Here is a 23449-nt window from a genome sequence, read left to right as displayed (position 1 = left end):
GACCCGCGTTACAATTCGCAAGGAGTCCATGCTGTTGCCAGCATCGTTACGTTCCCGATAAGTATAGACAAGAGATTCGATGCGACGGCTTGCGCCTCGAGTGGCTATACAGCTGCGGAGAAATTACACGTTCGTTAAGGCCGACGTGATAGTTCACAACAGTGGTAAATTGGTAGAGTGGAGACCCTTCGGAGGATGCTCGTAAATTACGTTTTACGATTCATTATGGCTATACACGTCGCGCAGATTGCGCGATCGAAGATGCAGAAACTCGTGTGTGTGCTTTCTTCTCGGATTCTCGACAACCTCTTACTTTCTTTTTTTGTTTTGTTTTCTTTTTTGCTCGAGTTTGTATTATTGTATTATGTTTTGTTTTCATTTTGTTTATTAATGTGAATCAGAACGATGCGCGCGTCCACTCTCGCTCCGTAAACGACAGTCGGCTCGGTATCCACCTCGGTGGATCAACGATCGACCGTATCTCTGCATGATCGAGCTCACTACCTGTCCCGTTTTCGAATTACTGCAAATTGCACGTCCGGTTTCGTCGACGATCACAATGTCGCGTAACATGGTAACGCGTCGTCGTTAACGCGCAACGTTCCAGTTGAGACGAATAATGAATCGCCGTCGATAGCAAAGGGCGCCGAACAACGTTTCTCTGATATCGCGTTTTTTCTTTTTGCGTTCGTTTCGGCTCGAGAAAATAATTTACCGGCTTGACCAAGTTGTCGTTGACGGTCCGCGGTGCCGACGATAAGACAAGGACAGTAACGAGCGAGTCTGGTGACCGATTGCGAGACTTAAAAATAACGATACCAGTGAATCGCGCGCTTAGTAGAGTTTAATTAATGCATCGACCGGATTTATTATATTCTTCGATTCGCGGTACATCGGTATGCGCTGTCATCGATCTCTCGTCCTCGTTATATTTGAAAAATGAAGGATTTTAGCACGCGAAAGTCAGAGCAATAGCACTGTAATTAGACCGACGCAGATGCGGCCGGATAAATCGAATTAACATTAATTAAAATAAATTACGACCGGGTAGTAGCCGGCCATTGAAATCCTGCGAGATCGGAGGGGAACAACAGGACTAATTATGTCGCGTTAATTTCGTAGATCGATATCAATCGGTTCGGCAGCGAATGCGTGTGCCTGTTCATTAATTAAAAATTACACGGAGGGCGCATTGAAAATTCTGACGCAGCCGGGAATGAAACTGATTCCGCATGAACAGATAAATCGGAGATCTCGTTTTCGAAACGCCATGTTACGATACTCAAACGCGTTTGACTACCTCCGCTGCGAATACAATATGGTAAAACGAACGAGTTGCTCCATAAAGACAAGCGAAACATCTCGAATGACATTTCTTTGAGAGCGAGCCGTCAAACGAATTACTTCGGTCGATGTTTTCTTTATGCGTCTTTGCGAGCGATACGAAGTCAAATGCACGTGCACCGGTACGTTCAGAAATGTCATCTCAAATGAAGAAAGCTTTCAGCGATTATATATTGACTTGTTTCGCGGTTTAGCTTTAGTACAAATTTTTGAGAAAGCATTTTCTCAATTTTCCCATAACGTTGTTGCAATATCTTTTTACTGTATTTACTATAAAGCATAGCGAACAAGAAAAATATAATTACAAGAAATATTATTTTTATTAGAAATCGGATTAACCGTTGTATTAAAAAATATAATTATTCGAATATTCAAGTTGGTTCACTGTCGAAAGAAAAAATGATGTTATGTGCTTTTTTTCTGTTTCTTTCTAGGTTGGGCATGAGTTGAATAAACTACGATAATTATATATTTTACGATGTACGTTTCGCAAAACAGCGATATTAAAAGTGCAGCACTAAAATGTGAAAATAGAACAATATATTGTATGCTATTGAAAATATACTTGTGTCCATATGTCTGATCGCGACCAACCGATACTACTTGTTATATATATGCCGTGGCTTTTCTTGGAAACGAAATCTCGAATAATGTCCACTCTATACAACGATCAATGTTACTCAGGTCGTTGACCCTGATAGTTTCTAATTTTATTCTATTTTCCCGGTTTGCAACTTCAGCTAAAATCACGTTTCTTGTTCGAATCTACCATGATTTTCAATGCACCTTATACAGTCAAGAAAAACATTTGAGAAAAGACATTCTGTCTTAGCACTTAACCTGATCGTAGTGGTCAAGACTCAATTTTAAACAAGTTATCAATAATACACGTTAATGCGATCATTTAAAAATTTATGTAATCCTTTATTAACTCATCGAGTTTGCAATATTTCAACTTTATCGTAAATTCTCCGTGCGTATTAATTTGAAAATATGCACTATTTCCTAACAACAATAACTGACAGTAATTGGCAATCTGGTTAAGAGTTACAGACTGCATGAAGACATTTTCCCCCGATATAATATACAAATATTAAATATAATTTAATATTTAATATTTAATATTTAATATTTAATATTTAGTATTTAATATTTAATATCAAAATCGATTGAAACCGATTCCTGGCAACGAATTTGTGCTCGAACCACGACAGTTCAACGCAAGCAGTATCACGCCCCGATATTAACTGCCGTTAATTACACTATCGCAACGAATCCGCAAACGAGAGGGAAAAGAAGATTTGCCGGCCGCGACAAATCGGGACAGAAATATTTCTAACGAAGCTAATAATTCCTGTCCGGCCTGAAGACCGGAGCAATTAAGGGCGGAGACATGATCCGGCTTTCTACTTCGCGAAACTAATCAACGAACTTGGTCAAGTTACTTTGATATCTCGAGTGTCCGACTTCCGGCGGCCTTTCCGTCGTATCCTGCAAACGACTGACTTTTAATATAGATCTCTTAGCCGCAACGAGTTAGGACGAAACTTTTTCCATTGTCCCCGTATAGATTACCAATCGCGGTTGATTTCTGTTCCCGGGTATAATCAAAGGCACCGGATGCGTTTTACGACTCTTTTTGTTCCCTGTCGTCCGTCGTCCGTCGTCCGTCCTCCGTCCTCCGTTCCACCCCTTCGCCCACCTCGGCGACCCTTGCACCACCCACGCCGAACCGCACACGACGATGCGCCCGTAATTTAGCCGTGACCGTTGGCATCGACTGTTTTATCATTTATTTACGTATCGCAGCATCGATAATATCGCGCCGTTATCGACAACCGGGGCACGGGGCGAAACGCCGGGCATCGGATTAAGCGACACAATTACCGAACTTATTCATGGAAGGACAATGATTTAATAGCCAGCGAACGATCAGACCGCGCGCGCCGCCGCCGTAATTACTGCTAACGAATTAATCGGTTATATATCGTTGCCGCGCTCGGTTTATTAATAAATAAATTCCGGATAGGAGACGCCGCGGTTCCGGTTTACCGCCGGGGCTGGGACTCTCGGCGATGCGCGACCCGGGGGGTCAGGGGCGAGGGGGTGATTTAAGGCCGATTAATTGATACGCGGCTCGACCGCGACACCGCTGTCAGAGCGGTGCCCGATCGCGAAGTTCGCGCGCGGCGCTTTCGGCGCCGAGCTTTTTTTTCGAAAACAAAATCGTCCGGAAGGAACACCGGAACGAGTCAAAGAGAGCATCCGGGCATCCTCTTTCGGTTTCACACATCCAATAATTCGCGTGCAATTTGCAGCAGTGATAATCGGCGCGAGCTCGTGACGGTACGCAACGCGTTCACCCACACGCGCGCACGCAGGCACACGGCCATTCGCACGTACCACAGACACACGCAGAAATAGAGAACAGAATTTTGCGCGTGCATTCACACCCGCGCACAGGTGGTTGGTCAGCTTTTTTCTGTACGTGTCACCGTACACTGGTGTGTTCCGGGGGTGGTTCGCCCCCTTTGTCGCTTACAACGAACCGTTCAGTTCTCTATATGCTGGTTTACACACTAGGCAGCCTAAACGCAGCGGCTCGTCTAATCGAGCCGTGTGTCGTCGACTCGTTTCGTGCTCAAGTCGACGCCAGGTAAATTGCGTACACAGCGAGCGTCTCGATCGAGATCGTTGTCCCGGCTGTCGCGGACGCTTCTCGTCAAGGTGCTCTTTGTTGGTCGCACACTATGCTCCGTTCGCCGAACTGCATCCGCGTTTCGATCGATCTTTTTCTTTTTTCCGCCTAATCGCGGACGGTCATTACGGTCCGGCTCGGCGATTCTAGCAGAGAGATCGAATCCAACGTCCTCCCTTTTTCCGGAGATTTTCAAGCTACGGCGCGGATCGTGCAGTTTTGCCCAGGGACGATTCCCCAGTTCGACTTCCAAATATCATAGTTTACACCGGGAACGTTTACGCGAATTTCCATTCTTCCGAACGATTTTGTACAGTTTTAAACCCTTGGTCGCTTTCGCATGGAACCAGACAATTTTTGTTTCTCGCATGTCTTCGTTTACTTTCATCTCTAGATTTTGATAAGAGAAGAATCAAATTGTATTTCGATTTATATGTAAATAACGTTCGTCATTCGCGAGTCTTACTCGTTGCTATCGAGCAATGGGTCAACGAAGTAAACGTATATGTTGCTCTTTTTAAAACTAGAAGTTAAAATGTATCTGACTCTTTTTACTTTTGCAAATTACATTTTGAAGTTGTACATGTTACTACGATGATTCAAGTAATCTAACCTTACCATTGTTATAAATAGACAGCAGATCGTTGCTTAAAATAAATATGTAAACTTGAATGGCGTGTTTGAAAATATACATTCTTATATGTTCTTCTTACATTCGTCGGATTCGTCGCTGTTCTGTGTTTCACTTATCGCTGTTCTCGTAAATGCATTAAACATCTGCGGTCTACTTATATATAGCAACATACATTAATCGCGTTCAAGGCTCGGTAGTTCCAGCCATCGAATACACAACTCGTAATTTGGTCGGGAAAAACCAACGAACGTTACTTGTAACGTATCTGGAGCACCAAGTTTTTGACACCCTGCCAGACGAGCCGTAGTCGCAGAGTTTCATTTCGAGATCGAGCGATTCTCCGGGGAAAGAGTTCTCACCTTTCTAGCTCGCTATCGTAACAGGTGTTCAGAGTCAAAGTAAACGAATCCAGAGAAATACAATTTCAAGCTTACGATATTCGATGTTCCCTGGGCAACACTGATCTACGCCGCCAGACGATTTAGTTAAAAACTCGATGGCAGCGTGCCAGGAGTCGCGGAAAAGTTTTGGAAGACTTCGACAACCGATTTTCCGTTCGATCGTTCGTTCACGATTCACGGCCGGGATATTTCCGTTTCGATCTCGTAGCCCGTATCGATCGAAACGCGCATCCGGTTCCGCGTGTTCACGATGTTACGTATATGTAACAGTCATCGTGAATGGTTTAGAAAACCCAATAAGAGTGAGCGAGAGCTGGTGAGTGAGCGAGTGAGTGGACGGAGTGAATGAAAGTGATCCACGGCGGTACCGCAGATCGTGTGACTGACTCATGTGTTGGTGAGCGTGTAAAGTGGCGAGTGATGGACAGACAGACAGACAGATAGATTGATAGATTGATAGATAGATAGATAGATAGATGGATAGATAGATAGATAGATAGATAGATAGGTAGATAAGTAGATAGATAGATAGTTTGATAGATAGATAGATAGATAGATAGATAGATAGATAGATAGATTGATAGATAGATAGATAGGGGTAGATAGATAGATAGTTTGATAGATAGATAGATTGATAGAGATTGATAGAGATAGATTGATAGATAGATTGATAGATAGATTGATAGTAGATAGATTGATAGATAAATTGATAGATAGATTGATAGTAGATAGATTGATAGATAGATTGATAGTAGATAGATTGATAGATAGATTGATAGATAGATTGATAGTAGATAGATTGATAGATAGATTGATACATAGATTGATAGATAGATTGATAGATAGATAGAGAGGAGAAGACAGAAAAGATAGAGGGAAGAAAAGGTTTCGCGGAATAGGATAGGGGACTCCGGGGTGGGCAAGTCGCGTTCAATGGGGTAGGTTGTGGATGTCGGTTAACGATATTTCGTATGAGCGTGTAAAAGAAGAACATACGAGGTTTCATTGGTTTCTTTTTTTTTTGTCGTATGTTCGACGCGTATGTACGCCGCAGAGGCGTCTGTTTGAGCTTATCTGAAAAAGGGTTGAAAGCGATGTAGAGTTGAGGCGCGTTTGATCAACGATTATCGAGCTTCTATGAAAGTTTAAGAGCCGCTGACAATTTCAAAGGAATTTTAAATATTCAAGGTGTGTCTGGATGTAATGAAGCAGCCGAGTATAGCATGATTTTGGATTTTCGATCGATTCTCACTTTGTGACATGGAAATTTCGATCAGAGAAAATTCTAATTCTCTGTTGATAAGCTGGATCAAACGATGGTTACATCTGTTAGACCGATATTCAAATTCAGTTTTCTCGGTAGCCCTGCAAAGGATTATCCCATACCTGGCTGGCTGTTCTGTTAGTGTAACCACACCTTCCAAATTATGCTTCCTTTTACAGTAACCTTATTAACCAGATATTTTGATAAATTAACAATTAGCTTCTATCGTACGTGCATTGTTTCGTATGTTAGCTTTACCGTATTTTCTTAACGTTGCGATTTTACTAATTCGTAGAAAAAGTTTTGACTTATTCTTTGAAATAGAAGTCTTAAAACATTTAAAAGTTCAATCTCTATTCTTCACTTGAAACATAATTTACTTCAAAGTGAGTAACTCGAGTCAGAAAACGAAAGCTATGGAATTGTGAAATAATAATTCCAAGTATTGTACAAATGGTACGGTTTATTATAATGTTGCATATAATTTTGAATAATCAGCAGCATATCGTATATGTGGTTATATCTTTAAAAAAAGTGCAAATAGCGTTTCAGTATCTGCTGAAAAATTTCCGTTTCCATCGTTCGTTAACACGTTAAGCTCGGAGTCGATTCTGCTGGGTTTTCCGTCGATGCAGCACGCCTGCATTATTTTTTAACCTTGATACCGCCGGTCCCGTGCATGCATCGATGCGGTCCAAACGATACGTTCGCTGTCGGTTCCTGGGCACCGACGTCGCCCAAAAATAGAGTCCAAGAGGACTGAAACCGTCCAAACGGAAAGTCCACTGTCAGCCCCAGGGGACCGACGCCGGCGCCTAACGTGTTCAAGAAATGTGCACAGAGTTACTTCGGTCGCCAAAGAACGTCGGTCGTAAAATCCTTCGCGAATCGATCAAAATACTTGGTTAATAAACTGTAAAAAGAGAACGTCTGATCCATGTTCCGAGCCATGTCCACGAATTCGAATTCTCGGAGGAGCACACTGACGCGTATATAAACCGATCCGATAGTCGGGCGTCCCGAAGATCGACATCGTTGACGACGCGCAATGACGAACAACGAATCGTATGTTTCGATGTACATGTAAGTAGATGTGGCGTGTTTTTTTTTCGTGTGACGGTGGACAAAGGCGAGGATGTCGAACTTTCTCAAAGATTTGTCACTTTCTGTTCGTATTGTATGCATTTTATAGACGCGGACGTGCGTACTTACAGCTCTCGATCTCGATATGGCAGAGCTGTCGGTCCATCGGAAAGTATTGCAGGTTCATTGGACACGATGCTGTGATCGTTAAACTGCAACAAAACGTAGAAGCAGAGCTGTCAGTGGACCGGGCGGACGGTTACAGGAAAAGTCAATGTTTTTCCCCGTTATCCTATCGTTTCCCCGTGGAAAACATCAAACGATATTCGATCTCGTCTACCTGGAACTTTCGAGCGGATTAATTTTAAGCTTCGCCGCCGATCTATCCTGTCGGCGGCAACGATCGGCCGTGCCCGGGCAAAGAAAACTCTCTTCTTTAAGCGTGTTATTGTTCCGGGCAACGAAGGCGCCGATCGATAGGCGGTTTTAACTCGAACGAAGAGAACTTATTCATGCATACAGGTGCCTTTTCCTATCGATTTCCCTTAACGTTCCTCGTTTTCTACCCAGGCCGCGGGATCGCCCTTGAGCCACGAGATCCGGAAGGGAACGCAACGTAAAGGAAAGGAAAGGGTGAACAGGCCCGAAGTTAGGTATGCATGGATTGTCTGAATATAGTAGCAACGTTAATATCGGAACACTCGGGGATAGGTCGGACGAGGCGGACAAGGGGGATGATACGAGTGGCAGGGGAAAAGTAGGGGGATGGGAAACGGCACCGAGCGATCCCGGGAACAAATTTGTCCTGGTTGGTACAATTGCTCCCTCAAGTGTTTTCGGTTGTTCCTGGCTGGTAGAGACTATCGAACCTCGGCTGAAATCGCGCCAAAAAACGGCCGTTCCCGTCGCCCAGAGAACTGTTCATAACCGCTCGCTTTTAAAGGGAAGATCGAAAAATGTTTCGCGAATGTCTCATGAATTTCAATCGACAGCAATCATGCGAAATCATGATCTCGGATAATCTTTATTTCGTTGGTACACTTTTTAATTGTGTGATCTCACATTCGAATCCGATTTAATATCGTTGCGAAGAGAGCATTTTTCTCGTATTTACCTTACTCTCTTCTAAGATGATCTACGTTTTTCCAAATTGTTCACATGGTTACGAAGGATATTTTAAGAATATTTGATTTCTATCTTCTTCGATAAAGATCTTTGTTTCTTTGAATTATTTAGGATATGTTTTTCTGTATTTCGAGTAGGATGCTATACTTATTTTTGTAGCTGTGAGCTGTTTGAATCATCAGTTTTGAAGACCAGTTTTTGAAGTTCTCGCTTTCATGATCAATATGAGACCAAGTGAAGATTCAAATACGATTTGATTTTATTCGATATTTTATTCAATATTTAAATTATCAACATACGACTGTGATATTGTTGATTTCAAAGAATCGAGTCAGACGGTAATATAAATTCTATTCGTAACAAAACATCTCAAAGAAATATAGTTGAAACAGTTCAAATTCTGTTAGAAGATTCATTAATAACGTTTTAGAAATACCCATTTATTAATATGAAAACTGTCAAGCGTATCGCTTTGATAAATATAATTGAGAAATAAAATTAGAACCGCACCCACTAAAGTTTAACTTCTATTTCACATAGTATATTCACCTTCTGTAAATTGCAAAAGATCGTAGAAAATGATCATTAAATTTTAATTGGAAATTCGCACGTTGAACTCGTTAAATAAGTTTAAAGAAATCTGAGCACGTGCATCGTTTAAATCTCGAATGAAATGTATCTATTATATTTCTCGTTCGAGAAAACATCATTTTCCAATGATCATTCCACGGAATCGGAATGTTTAAAAACAATTGTTCAGCTAGAACAATTGTCTAGCAAGAAAATCCCTGTGACATCTTTAAAAAAATGTAGATCGCCTGGTCCGACTATAAAATAGTTATTCCGTTTCGAACGGTGTACGAAAACATTTTGTTGGACCACTCTACAATAAAAGTTAGCTTCCGAGTCCGATGAAGGTGTGCGATCCGTATGCGAATTGGCAGTGGATGCGTTAACGAACATAATGCAAGCAACAGAATCTCGTAACAGACCGATCACGGTAAATCGTCTGTACTCACCGTATACTACGCGTGATGCTTCCCGAGTGATGAATACGAATGAACTCGTTGCTGGTGGTGGCGATGTGAAAGTACGACTGCTTCTCGTTGACGAAGAAGGTGTCGGGCACCCAGATGTTCTTGATGAACTCCGAGCCGACGCTGAGCGTCTCGACGCCCGTTCGTGGTTTGAACGCGAGCCTCGGGTCCGTCCAGAATTGCCGGAAGTAGAAATCCAGCGTGAAGTCCTGACACGAGACACGAGACGGTTTTATTAGACGGTGAATCGGTGGGTCGTGGGGAGGGGGGCGGGGATTTTTCGAAACGGGTCTACGCGCGGGAGCAACGTGGAAAAACGTGAAATCCGCTCGCAAATCGAATGTGAGAGGGGAATCCGTGCGGACGGGCTGTGTTTCGTTTCCCGATCGGCACGCGATCGTCCGCGGGTTACAACGGTTCCCCCGTGGCTCTAACGAATAATGAAACGTGACGCGCAAACTAACGTCATTACGCAACCAATGCGTTCGTTAAAAATAATAAAATTATCCGCGGCACGTGACGAAGGAAGGCGAACAGCCGACCGATACCGGATAACCGGGGGACTTTCTATCCGACGCTTTCATCCCGGTTTATACCGAATAAACAGATTCGCATCGATGAAATACCACGATTTATTTCGATACGCTGCCCACTAGAAACACACGCGGTTTATCCGATGACGAACGTTATACTGTCGGATGCTGTCTCGGATATTTGGCAAGATTTAAAACAATTGCGTGGACGGCTCCAGCGAACGTGCCCCGTTTTATTGGATTCGAAAAAAGAAAAAAAGAAACACTGGTTACGGACTTTCAATGGTATTTGGAGGACGTTTCGAATAAAAGCTTAGCGCTTGATAAAAAGGCTATGCACGAACAACTGTTGAGGTTCGTCGGTTTTTCAGTTTATAAGCTAAATCACGGTTTTCCACTTACTAGAACTATGAAATCTGTCGGAGCTCTATTAAATACTATTTTCTGTTGCCAGCTATGATCGATGATCCAATGCAATCTATATTGTATTCGTCCGTCAATCACCTAACACTTTACGCATGCACGTTGTGATATATCAAATGATACTTACATAGTATTAATGTTAACTATACCGTGTACGTATTTATTAAAATTCTCATGCAGTTCGTGTTGCTTTCATTGTTTCAGCTTGCGACGCTGCTATTCTAAAACACTGATCAACATACTATGCTGTAGGGTGTATCACATGTTTCCCTACAAATTCTGTCATTTTGTTTCGCCAGCAGCGAAACCAAAGTGTCGCGTATCGAAAAGTTCGCAAGGACTTTCGTCAAAGATAGAACGTAATGTAACGTCGCTATTATCGTTAGTATGTTTGTCGTTATACGATTGTTTAGTGTTCGTCGATTCCAGTCTACGGAATATTGAATTTCGCTATAGTTCTCTTCCGCATTCCATGTAGATATTTTCACACCGCCAATCATTTTTCTTTCTTAAATTTTCTTAACCCTTTGCGCTCGAGCGGCGACTTTGAAGCACCACTAAGAGATCGTTACATCACGTTCCAAGATAATATTTATATTATCAAAGCTTCGATATAAAAATATTGTTAAAAGTTTAACTGTTGCACGAGTCACAAGACTCGATTTCATGTGCACGAGATGCACTTTGTCGTAGAAAATGGAAATACTATAAGTCGGAAAAGTTCATTTAGATTTACAGTTTAGTTAGACTTTGTTACAGCTTAGTTAGACTCAAAGTTACAGCTTTGAGTGCAAAGGGTTAAATTGTACTGTCACATTGTGCTTCCAAAACAAAACCCGCAACACAATTACATCTTCTAATAAAGTATTTTCTAAATTTTCCTCTACACAGTTTACCTTAGTATCCCGAGCACAATGTAATCGCGACGTTTACGCTAAACGATATTTCTTAATCACGTCTATCGATTCTATTCGGAACGTCCTCAAAAGCCTCGTCAAGGTACAATATTTCTCCGCGTTTGCTACAGCGGATCGTCCTCGGTACTTGGACCAACTCGTCTCTAAATCCCGAAATTGTACGATTGAACGTTCGTATCAGCGTTCGCCGGTTAATTATTATCAACGAACGTGTCACGTTGTTCCTCGTTCCTCCGGCGCGTTTGTTTGTCTCTTCCGGGTAGAGGACGTTCACCGATACGCAGGAAACGATCTTTCCATGGGATTGGAAAGAATCGCGAGAGATCGTTGCACGCGAGATTAAAACGGTCGAGGAAACGGCGATACGTAACTGGAGGTGGGTTCCGGGGGTGGGGGTTGGGGGTTGCGAAGTATAGAGCGACGCGATCGGATAAGAGGGGTCGAGCGATCGGTAATAGGTGGAGAAACGCAGTTACTGAGATCGTGGACGTCGACCGGTACCTTGAAACCCTTGTCGACCGATACTGTCGGCATCTCCTCGGCCATGCAACGTGTCGTGGTTATCGTGCTGCGCGAAATCGGCTACTTGAACACTCACCTAACCCTATCGAGACCCCCTTCAATGTTCCAAACGACCCGGCGTTGCGAGCCGGCCCGGGACTAATTCGTTACCGACTACAACCCTCCCTCAACGAACCGTTCCAAGACCTCCGGCCTGTCAGCAAACTTCTACTCGCGACGCCATTGTTTATTCGAGCAACTCGCCGGAATTTGGAAACTTCGCCGTGTCGAGAGGCGGACGTCGCTGCAGAAAATCGTGGTCACGGTTACGCCCGGCTTTAATCGGATCGATCCTGTTTTATGGAATTGTTTGTATCTTCATCGCGTCTCGTTGAACGTTTATTAGAAGGGGCTGAAACGAGGCGGTTGTTGACTCGCGTCACGTGGCTTGTACAGGCTGTCCGGTAGCTGGTACGGTATAAGGCTGATTCTATGCGAAAGAATCAGTCGAGAAGAAGGAATAGAATTTTTCATTTATGATCTTGCTTTTGAGAAAATAGCGTATCTTTTACGCGTGTGCTGTCTTTATTAGTAACCCTTTTGCTCCGATGGGCGTATATATACGCCCTCGAAGAATGTTCGTTTTTCTGTTCAAATAGACTGCAGTTTGATTTATTATTTAAACTAAAACGTAATTTGACAATTTAGGGGGGTGATGGACCATTTCGTTATATGAAATGCAGATAATTTGGATGTATCATTCACAGAAAATTAATAATTACTTCTTTCGACTACTTAATGCGCATCGGTGATCATTTATTTACAAAGAAGAAGAAATCCAGTTTTGTTCACATGAAACACAAAGAGCATATAATATTTAACGAAATACTTTTAATAGACCGTGCGATGCAGTCAATGTTTCGCAATTTTCGACTGAGAGGATAAACAAAGCACCAGATTAATGAGTACGCGTTTAGTATTTTTTACTCGTAATCCGAAATTGATTTCGATAGAAAAGCGATTCGTGCGTTATTGTACGAATTGTGTTTACGGTTTTAGTATAGATGCGCCGAGTGTGTGTCGCGGGGGTGGCTTGGAAATCGTGTAAAATTCAATGACTTCCATCGATAATAAATGATACCGCCGTAGGTTATTTGTGTTCAGGTGAATGGAAGATCGTGAAACGCTCAATCAAAAATTTTACGCATCGCGAGGCAATCAGAGCGGAATTGAATGAACGCGATTTTGCGTGAAGCGGCTCGAGACAGAGAGAGAGAGAGCGAGAGAGAGAGAGAGAGAGAGAGAGCGCGAAGGGCGAGGATGAACGGAAAATGGATTTAATATTCAAAGGCCTCGTCGCTTTTAATAGTTGATCGCCGAGCAGAAATACTGTAATTTAAGCGTCTTGAAATAGATTCGCGCCCGGCGAAGAAGTATAACGCGTTTTCAAATATTCAAGGATCTTCGCTTAAACTTTGATTACATCGTTCGACTTTATCGGGCTGAGAAGTGATTTCATTTCAACGCCGGGATCGTCGGCGAATTCATCAAACGTTGTAGCGTGCTGTTCGCCGTAAAATTTGCACTCGCCGGGCGAGTAATTCGTCTGATAAAGAAAGTTTAAGTAGCCGAGCGGGGGAGTTCGAGTGCAATCAACCGAACCCGATGGCTAGATTTATTATTCGAGGTCAAAGATTCTTGATTATTCTATCATTAGGGGTGAGGCAGAGGACGGCAGTAATTACGCGTGGGCGCATTTAATCGCGTTTCAAGTTTTATGAACCAACGGCGATGCTATTAAAAGTTCACTTATCAAACTCGAATGATATACACGTCGATCGTATTCGCGTAAATTCTCTGCGTTTTGTTTTCTTCTATTTCACGAAGAGAGAACCGTTCGTCCGATGGATCCGTTTCCATTTCTCGTTGCATTTAGTTACGCGATTTTGTCTTTGGACGATCCTACAGTAACGCACGATTCGCTTCTTTGTTAGTTGAATTAATTTGCACACTTTGCCTTTTCTTTTGTCTTCGGTTCACGTTCAAACTTAGGATTCCCAATAATCTTAAAATAGCGTTTTGATTTTATAAAACCGATTTAACCGATTCATTTCTTAGACTGCGGATCTTTGTGCGAAATGAAAATTATCCAAATTAATTGTAAGAAATATAAATTTAAATGAAAATATCATTTCCCAATTAAGAAGAATTGTAATAAATTGAAGATATTTTTGAACTCTTCGAATGTCTTTTTAACTTTGTATTTGATCTCATAAATGCATCGAATTGGCAGCCTATTCATTATTCTTCTCGGTTTGGTAAAAGACACTTTTGGCTCATCAATATTTTCTGTGTCTCTCATAATTTGATTCGATTCACCGTATTGCTTAGAATACCAAGAAATTGCGAATCTCTGGAGGTTAAAATTATATGAAACGTCAGACATTATTAACCTCGCCAATAATTTTACCATCTTCGTTGTCACTCTCGAGTTCAATTTCTGAATATTTTAAAATTAATGTGCTCTCAACTGGTTAAATTCTACTCGTCAGTCACTGCTATATTGACATTCCCTTTTGAATTCTGTTTTTAGCTGGCCACAAGTCATTTTATCGATCTCAGTCTCCGTTTAGAACATATTGGAATTTTATACCTCCAACGAACATCGCGCACTATAATATATCAAATTTCGTCCACAGATTGAAGTTTTAACAATTCCTTCTTATTCACTTTTCACATATGCATGATTCCTTGCAGTTTTAATCGAAGCAAAATCTTTAATTAGAACTATGAACACGTATACTTTGATTTCATGCCAGGTATAAAGTTAGAACTTAAAATATGCAATAAATATTTTGTCACGACAAATTCTTGACCAGCTTCAGCTGTGCTCGACATCGGAGACACAATAAACATAGTTCTACAGGTGAAAAGTTTCATTGTTAATGAGATCGTTGCTGCATCGCAGTCTTTAAGTGGAGAGCAATTAACAATTGTTACAATTTTTTAAGTAATCGAATGAAACACATTCCAAGAAACAGATCGAATTCCGAAATGTCATAAAATAATTAATTAAGCTTCGCTTTTAGTAGGATTTTAGTGTAGTGGTTATTTTTGAGAAAGCAATTACAGTAAATTCTGCCCAATAACTATAAAAACGAAAAAGGCAAGGCTCGAATAATCGTATCTTCTCTATCCAAATTGTTCATTTTTGTTTACAAGCTGAAAGACAATTGCAGAGAATTTACTGTATTACTTTTACCTATTTATATTTTCCACTGTACTGATTTTCACCGTAATTTGAATTTGAAACCAAGAGATAGACGAGAACTAAATAAAACCTGAAACATTTGAACAAATTTGACAGACTTTAGGTTTAAATGTTTCTGTTATCGGTTACATACGTTTTCAGCATAAAAGTGAATTTCATACTAAAAAATAAATGAGAAGCAAATGAAATTTCTTAGAACATTTAGTGTACGACTTTTTAGTAGAATTCTAATATGACGGTACAGTAAATTCTCTCCAATTATCCCGCTTATAAACTTATAAATAAAAATAGACAATTATATAAGCTTATAAACAAAAATTGACAATTTGGGGAGAGGAGATACGATTATTCGAGCCTCGCGGCTCATTTTTATAGCCGTTGACACACTGAAATTATAAAAACAAGCCGCGAGGCTCGATTAATCGCATCTCCTCTTTCCAAATTGTCCATTTTCGTTTACAAACCGAGGGACAATCGGAGAGAATTTACTGCGATTTTTCCATAAAGCAATTTGTGATTTGAACTATTCATCTTCTCTATTATACCAGTTTTCAACATTATGCGAATTTGAGATTACAGAATGCATAAGACTGAAACGAACTCGTGTAACATATCCAATTAAATTAGTCCTATAGTTGGATATTAATGCGGTAGTTCGAGGTACTCTAAGAGACGCGAAGCACATCGATGGAGAAACGAGCGAATACGTTGTTCAACGAGAAAAAGTATTCCGGCGCGAAAGTCTCGAGAAAGCGATTTCCGTCGTATCCATGAATCCTTCCGAATCGAACACCCGCTATCGGGAACTTCTTTTTTTCGCGTCGTCGGAGAGCACAACGGAGAATATTTGCAATTCCAATCTCGCGCGGCTCAGCCTGCACGTGTATTTGCGTTTCGCTCCTAAAATCTGGACGATAGTTCGCAGTTTCCCCAAGATAATTCGATACAACTGGAAATTACACGGCTCGAACGGAGCCGTAGATTCGTGCCTGTCGACGTGCTCGATCTCAGCAAGGGGAGAGTAACCCGCGACGCGAGGGTATTTCGTGTGTACACGCGAAAGCGGTAAGGGTGCATGGACCGTGTATATGTATATATATATACACACACACATATATATATGGTGATATAATATGTATTCTATACATATTTACTACGGCTATTTGGGCAACACAACTAATACGTGCAACCATGCGACGAGACCACTATCGAAGCGGCATGCACTCTGTCTACGCGTGTGTATGGAGAAGAAACAACCTTACGTCTAAACTGGAATTATACTTATGTCTAATCGAACTTCGGACTTGGCAATAATATGGCAACGATAGGCGGTGGGATCTGAAAGTTTCTTGGAAGTCTCGTCACGTGAATCCTAATAACAATTTTGTTTCGCGACGCGTTCATGCGTCTCGACGAAATTGTTATTCGTGGAACAATACCGATGGAACGGTCCTCTGTTTCTAATGTCTAGGTGATCGAACTGTGTGGACTTGGAAACAGTGGGATCTGCAAGCATTCGGAGTTTCAACGTAAATTCCATATAACACCTGCGTTTGCATCGTATATTTCCTTCTCGACTTTTATCGAGCGTCGATAAATCATTTCCAGGAAACGCCTACTGCTAAATACGTGAAAGACGATAGATGCACGATCCGAACGTTGACGGTAATCGCAATGGCATCGGATTTTACGATTCTTAGTGCTTCGGCAGAAACCTTTAACGACACCTGCTTTTCTCGTCCATTGTCTTGTTCTAGTTTTTTTTATTTCAACTGTTCCAACTGTAATGTTGTATTATTTATATATATACAGTTTGACTGCCGATGATGGTGGCAGTGTTTTTCGGAAGTCTAAAGTTCTAACTTTCTGCTTTGCTAATCTAATCACACTTTTTGAATCCTGTAATTTTTCATTTTGCGAGAGATCCTTGGATTATACTTTCTTGCTCTGAACTTCTAAATTCATTGGAAACAGAAGCACGCGATGCAAAACATATAAAACATAGACAGTGGAGCCGGTTACTGTAGGCTGACCAATTGTTGTATCTTTGGTTTGCTCTCGAACTTAATTAATTTTATGTTCGTGGAACAAATCTTTTTATTCTCGAAAAGAAATAAAATAAAAGAATAGAAAAAATTTAATACGACTTATTCGATAAATATAAAGTTAATTATGGCCGAAAACGAAACAAAGGCACAGCAATTGGCCACACCGATTACCGGCTCCACTAACTTATAGTGAACGATGCAAAGCGCTGCTTCCGTGGTCCAGTCTGAGATATTTACATGCACGATACGCATCGCGAAAATGATTCTTTTTACAAATCGAAGCTGCTGTCGTCTAGCACACGAGTTTGCCAACGGCGAGTGCAAAGTGGCGAAAACTGCGCGATCCCGTCGCCGATAAATAACGATCGCAGCTATAAATCCGGCCGTTGCGCCGTCGACTCGCATTCTTTTCTGGCGGCGCGCGAATCTGCGATTGTAATATTTTTTTCTTTTTTCCGGGGCGAGTTTTAATACTGTTCGCGTTGACAAAAATTTTATGACCGTTACGAGCACGCGAAAACTTTCTGAAATTTCGGCGATCGTTATAGGTGCGAAATTTCGCCCGAGAGGTCCGCGGAACTTTTCGAATAAACTTGGACATTCTACAACTCCAATAACGGCTGACACTCGGCTCGACGTTGGTGGAAGGATTTCAACCCCCGGCGAACGCTCGCCCACCCTTATCGACCCTGTGTATACGTAGGCGCGATATTTTTCTGACGTTTTCAACGCGTCCAAGCTAAATAAATATGCGATTTCATTTGATTGTATCACGAAAACGCCGTTTTCAGGTCGAACTCGCACACTCCCGTCCATACGTCCGTGCCGGTGGACTGCGGAGTTTTATGCGTTTTGTCGCGCGCGGAAAACGCCGGGAAAACTGCGCCGCACAAGACCGAGTTTAATGCAATTTCATTTCACTTCGATCGGTTTCAACGAAATTGTACATTTGCGGGAACTCCTGCTATCTACTTGTCAGCAAATATGGAACAAGGATGGACTGGTCTCATTAAATCTTCTAACGAGTTAAGTTCGCAGATTACACGTACGAACGCGTTGCCGCGCTCCGCAAACAATCTTGATTTTTAACTACCGCGGCCGATTCTCTAACTTTCTTTATTTTCGTGCAGTGAGATTCGACGATGTCCAACCTGCTGCAATTATTTCTTATCGCAGTTTAATTTGCAATTATTTCCAGAGTTCACTGGAGAAGATGTTCTAAACTGCGGATTTGATAAATTCGTAGCAAATATAGTTAAACGAAACACAGAACAGCATCGACATCGTTACAAGAAGAATCGCATGCTTATCTAACTTCTATTTTATATAATCGACGAGCAAAATTTGTATTTTGCATAAAGATCCGCGCAGTCTCTCTATTCGTGAATATAATAAAAGAAGTTCGAATTGGCGTCCAACGCATGATCGAATTTAACAGAGAGATTTGATTCGGTACCGTTCACGAGTTCGTGATACAATTATGAATCCATCCCATTAAAACTTTGACAGAGAAAATTATGATTTCGCGAATTTACAAGTATTTCATTATAAAAGAACGTCTATTTACTGTCTACATTTAACACGTTAAGCGTCATGCCAGTCGCTGGTGACTGACGCTATACTTTCCGTTCGGACCGCGTCAATCACCGGCGTCTGACGATATAAAATTTATAAAAAAATTATATTTTTCTATATAAATAAATTTTAAATAATTCGACGATCGTGATAGAATGTACCTAAATATTACTTGTTACCGAGAAACAACTTTAATGAGCACGATTAAAACACGAAAACAGGCTTGGCGCTTAACGTGTTGAATCTCTTCGAAATTATTTCATGAAATTTACTCGTTGGAGAAAGGATAGAATGAAAAAGTAATAACAAATTCCATTACCGTTGCGACAGTTTCCCCATTTGATTTTACGGTTTCACGACGGACATTTTTACGGACGAAATTATTATTTTGCAATGAATTTGTCGATAGCAATCTCGGTCTATTCAAAGTCAGTTTCGGGAGCCAAATCGCTTCCTCCATTATGTTTCCATTATCAGAGCGTAGAAGCGCTGGTTGTTGCGCGGTTCTGTGCGCGGATAATGTGAAACTCATGCGACTCGTTTTGTGGAAAATGCCGCTTTCTGAAACACACAATGTTGTTACCAACATTCCGCTCTCTTTAGATGAACTTCTACTATTTCGAATCACCGTTCGCTTTATATCCCGTTTAGGGATTGAAATACAAAATTTAAGCAACGCGTAATCGTACTTTTTAAATATAATTACTACTTCCGAAGCGGACGGAAATTCTGTTTGCTACGGGAAGCTGGCACGAAGTTTAATAAAATTACACTTAAATCGATATCACAAAATGTAACGGAAATAAGTAGTTACGAAACTGTAATCCGGAAAATCGATTAAAACTTTCGTAAATAGCTAAAACAGGCGGTCTATAGCGTTTTTCTACGGAATTTAACATGTTTACGGCTCGCTGTACTTCAATAATGGGTTAAAAGGCACGCGGAAGTGGAACTACCATTGCGAGAGGAAAGTTTTCATTGATCCCCTTATGCGAGTTCGATGGCGTTCATTTTTGTTCATTTATTGACCCTTCGCACTCGAAGCAATTTCAACTGTAAATCTAAATCAACTTGTGTGCGTTCGACAAAGTGCATTTCATGCATACGAAATTGAGTCTTGCGACTCGTACGACAGTTCAGACTTTTAACAATCATTTTACGTCGAAGCTTCGATGATATGAATATTATCTTGGAACGTGATGTAACAATTTTAGTGGCGCCTCAGAGTCACCACTCGAGCGCAAAGGGTTGAAGCAAATGAACAGCATCGGGTATTGGGACAGTGGTAACTCGGAAGCAAAGCGATACGTCTACTTCATCCTTTTTTTTCTCTCCATCTCTTCGGCACTCGAAGTTCGCCCGTAAAGCTCGAATGTTGCACAACGCATCCTACTGTTCGATATCCGGGTATTTTTTGTTATCGTTCACCGAGATACTTATCAATGAGAGTTAGTCAGTCTCAATTACCATCGTATTCTCTGCAGCGATCTGTGTACACGGAGTTGTTTGTTATTAATTGGGGGATCCGTAGCGGGTGCAAGTGGTTTCTGACTCGAGTTCAAAAAGCGACATTAATTAATTAAAGTGGGCTCGAAAGTATCTCCGTCGTTACGCGGCGCTGATGTCACTTTGGACGAATGTTATCATGGCAGGAAGCTTTGCCTCGTTTGGCGTGTCTCCAGCTGCAATGTTACGCTAGACATCTAATCTCTCGTTCCTGTAAATTTTTTAGTTCCATTCGTTATTGTCACGTCTCGCTCCTCGATCTTTGCAGAAAGGGAAATTCCAATTGTTATTCTATAGCACTATCTACAATGTACTGCACCGTTTGTCTATTCCTCTTATTCTCGATTGATATCGATTTGCAGGTAACTGTGCTGTTCAACTATTATTTGCTATTAATTTTATTCTATAAAATCTTCTCAACCTCTTTGGTCTTATTCAAATCATTTGGAATGTTTAAGTAATTGTTTAGAAGGAGAATTAAATACTATTTGGACCATTTTACTAGTTCCTTTTTGAATTTATTGACTAGGCGTTTTATTTCCTTGCTTTATTGTTCATTTCTTTTCTGTCAATTTCGGTGAATTTGTGTCTTTCGAACATTTCACCCTTTGCACTCGAAGCTATTTCAACTGAAAGTATAAAATCATTTTTCTAACTTACAATATTTCTATTTTCTATGAGAAAATGCATTTTATGCATATATAAAAATTGACTCTTGGGACTCGCGCAATAGTTACAGTCTTAACAATTTTTCAAACGTAAACTTTGTTAATATCAAAATTAACCTAAAAGGTGACATAACAAATATTAGCGGTGTCTCAGAGTCGCCACTCGAGTGCAAAGGGTTAAAATATTAAACTTTACTCAAGTGTTATTAATATTAATTGCTATTTTATATTAAATTCGTACCGATATTCATCTTTAAACTGACTCAGTTATCATCACCTATGTTCCGAAGGTTAGTACAAGATGTAACGCTGATGAGATGCTCTCCGCATGTATCGTTAAATCCACAAATTTCATATTCTACACAAATTGTCCTGAAATACGAGATTCACGATTTCCAAAGCTTAATGAGTTTAGTTCGATCACGTTATTCTTCCGACAACTTTTGTTAATGGGGTACAACGTGACGCTGCAAGTAACGTTAAGCGCGCTATACTTAATCCTTCCACAGTCTTAGACGAGGTATTTACTAAAACGGTCTTTTTCTGTTCGATTTTACGAACGAGGTGGCTCGTAATCTGCTTTTATTCAAATATTCAGCGGGTATTTAACATCGTATTTTAAATTATACGAATCGTACGCGAATCATATTCTCTTCTTGTAATAAAACGTTTCGGTATTACGCAAAGCTTCCTTTGCATAAATTACATCGCTTAGGGTCAAGCCAAAGCTCGAAATGATGAAGCATCGTCTTTGTAATCATAAAAGTGACATTTTCACTTATAGCTACAGATAAAGAAAAACTTTGGTCAGTGGACCATATAATTATTTGCACATTCATTTATTTTTCAAGTAATAGTGTGTAAGAATATAGCGTATTGATAGAATCCAAATCTTTCAATACTTCGGTACACGTAAATCAATCTATGCTCGTTCAAAATCGTTAATGGCAGTAACGACAATTTACTATGCAAAAATAACACGATTAATTCAAAAGTTTTGTGATTAAAAGAGGTTATGTCAAGGTTTTGGAGATTGATAATTGATACAGTTGCTGAACATTCGGAAGAGATATGTTACATGAAAAGTAACAAAGAATCAATTTGTACATGCTGAATCATTATTATGACACATTACAATTAATTAATTCATCTTCCGACCATTTCAGCATACATACCGACAAAGAATGATTTATTTCTCACGATTTCAGAACACCTTCTTCAAACAACAGACACATTATCGTTACGAATACAATTGTTGTTGCTTTCCTTATCACGTGTTCCACCACATCGATCATCAATATGAAAATATTATTCCAACCACCGGATTTCGTTTTACCGTCATCATTTTTGCACGAACAATTCACGTTTCCAAACGAAATGCATGTTCTCCCTACCTGCAATGAAATATCGAAAGGACCAGATTGCATCGATGCACCGTTCTACAGTGAAAATTCGTTCAAAAAGAAAGAAAGAAAAAATTCGTTCGCGCGTGTACTCGTTGGATCCACTGCATTCCATTCAGCAAAGTGCTAGGCAAAGAAGGAAAGGTTGCGCTCCGTTCGAAAATGGAATGGAATAAACTCTGTTGATACCTCGTCCAGGAATGCGAAAGGGTTAAGGGCGCTTTGCAGCAGTTTCTTAGCGATAAGCGTCCGCCTAACTATAGTCTAGAGAACACGTTAACGAAACTGTTACTGAAGCGTTCCAAAGCAGAAGCCAGCTCGTAAGCGAATGGAAAATGAAAAACAATGAGACAGAGACAAAGAGAGAGAGAGAGAGAGAGAGAGAGAACGAATGAAAGAGAGAAAGAAAGTGAGTGAATAAGTAAGAAAGAAAAGGAAAAACAACGCAGTCTGTGTACGACCAATGACGGAAGGCGAAAAAGGCTCGTACGAGGACGCGTTCCGGCCCAACAAATTGCATTGTGCTCTGTTTTGCGCCTCGACGAGTGGCTAGTCCGTGTGTACGCGTGCCCATATCTCTCGTGACACAGCGTGGATTTTTATGTGCGCACGATTACACAAGCTCACCCACGCACGCATTCGCGCCACCATCCGCGCAAATACACGCACGCACGCACGCACATTCACGCACAGATAAAAAGATAATACTTTAATGTGTACGGCGTAATAGTGATTCATAGCGACCAGAAGCGTACTGCACACACTGACAATGATACAGCTCATATAGGTGTCGGTATTTATACCTATAATTATAAGAAGTATATATATAAGTTGTATATATATATAAGTTGCATATATATTATATATATATCTACAAACAATGTATTTAGATATGATATCTTGACTGTAGTCGCAACGTCGCACGAGCTATAGTACTCTCTGTTTTTAATGCGATCGTCGTCGGCTGGCCAGAGGGATGCAAGGATTTGCGGGTCACGGTTTTCTCTTTGTTCGTCGA

At 40.9% G+C, this 23449-nt stretch overlaps 1 protein-coding gene across 9 annotated transcripts in view; it reads right to left on the bottom strand.

Moving 5' to 3' along the window:
* Nucleotides 1–23449, bottom strand: part of Rdl (Resistant to dieldrin) — a 157902-nt gene that overhangs the window by 41177 nt on the left and 93276 nt on the right. For all 9 annotated transcript variants that reach the window (XM_076525933.1, XM_076525934.1, XM_076525935.1 and 6 more), the window contains 2 exons: nucleotides 9569–9795; nucleotides 7554–7636 (listed from right to left, as the gene is read on the bottom strand). In XM_076525933.1, the coding sequence (XP_076382048.1) occupies nucleotides 7554–7636; nucleotides 9569–9795 (310 nt within the window). The remainder of the gene's footprint in view (nucleotides 1–7553; nucleotides 7637–9568; nucleotides 9796–23449) is intronic.

Source organism: Megalopta genalis, chromosome 13, assembly GCF_051020955.1.
Source record: "Megalopta genalis isolate 19385.01 chromosome 13, iyMegGena1_principal, whole genome shotgun sequence".
In the NCBI taxonomy this organism is placed as follows: Eukaryota; Metazoa; Arthropoda; class Insecta; order Hymenoptera; family Halictidae; genus Megalopta; species Megalopta genalis.
Note: the sequence above shows the minus strand (reverse complement) of the source record. Positions and strands in the feature narration are given on the sequence as shown.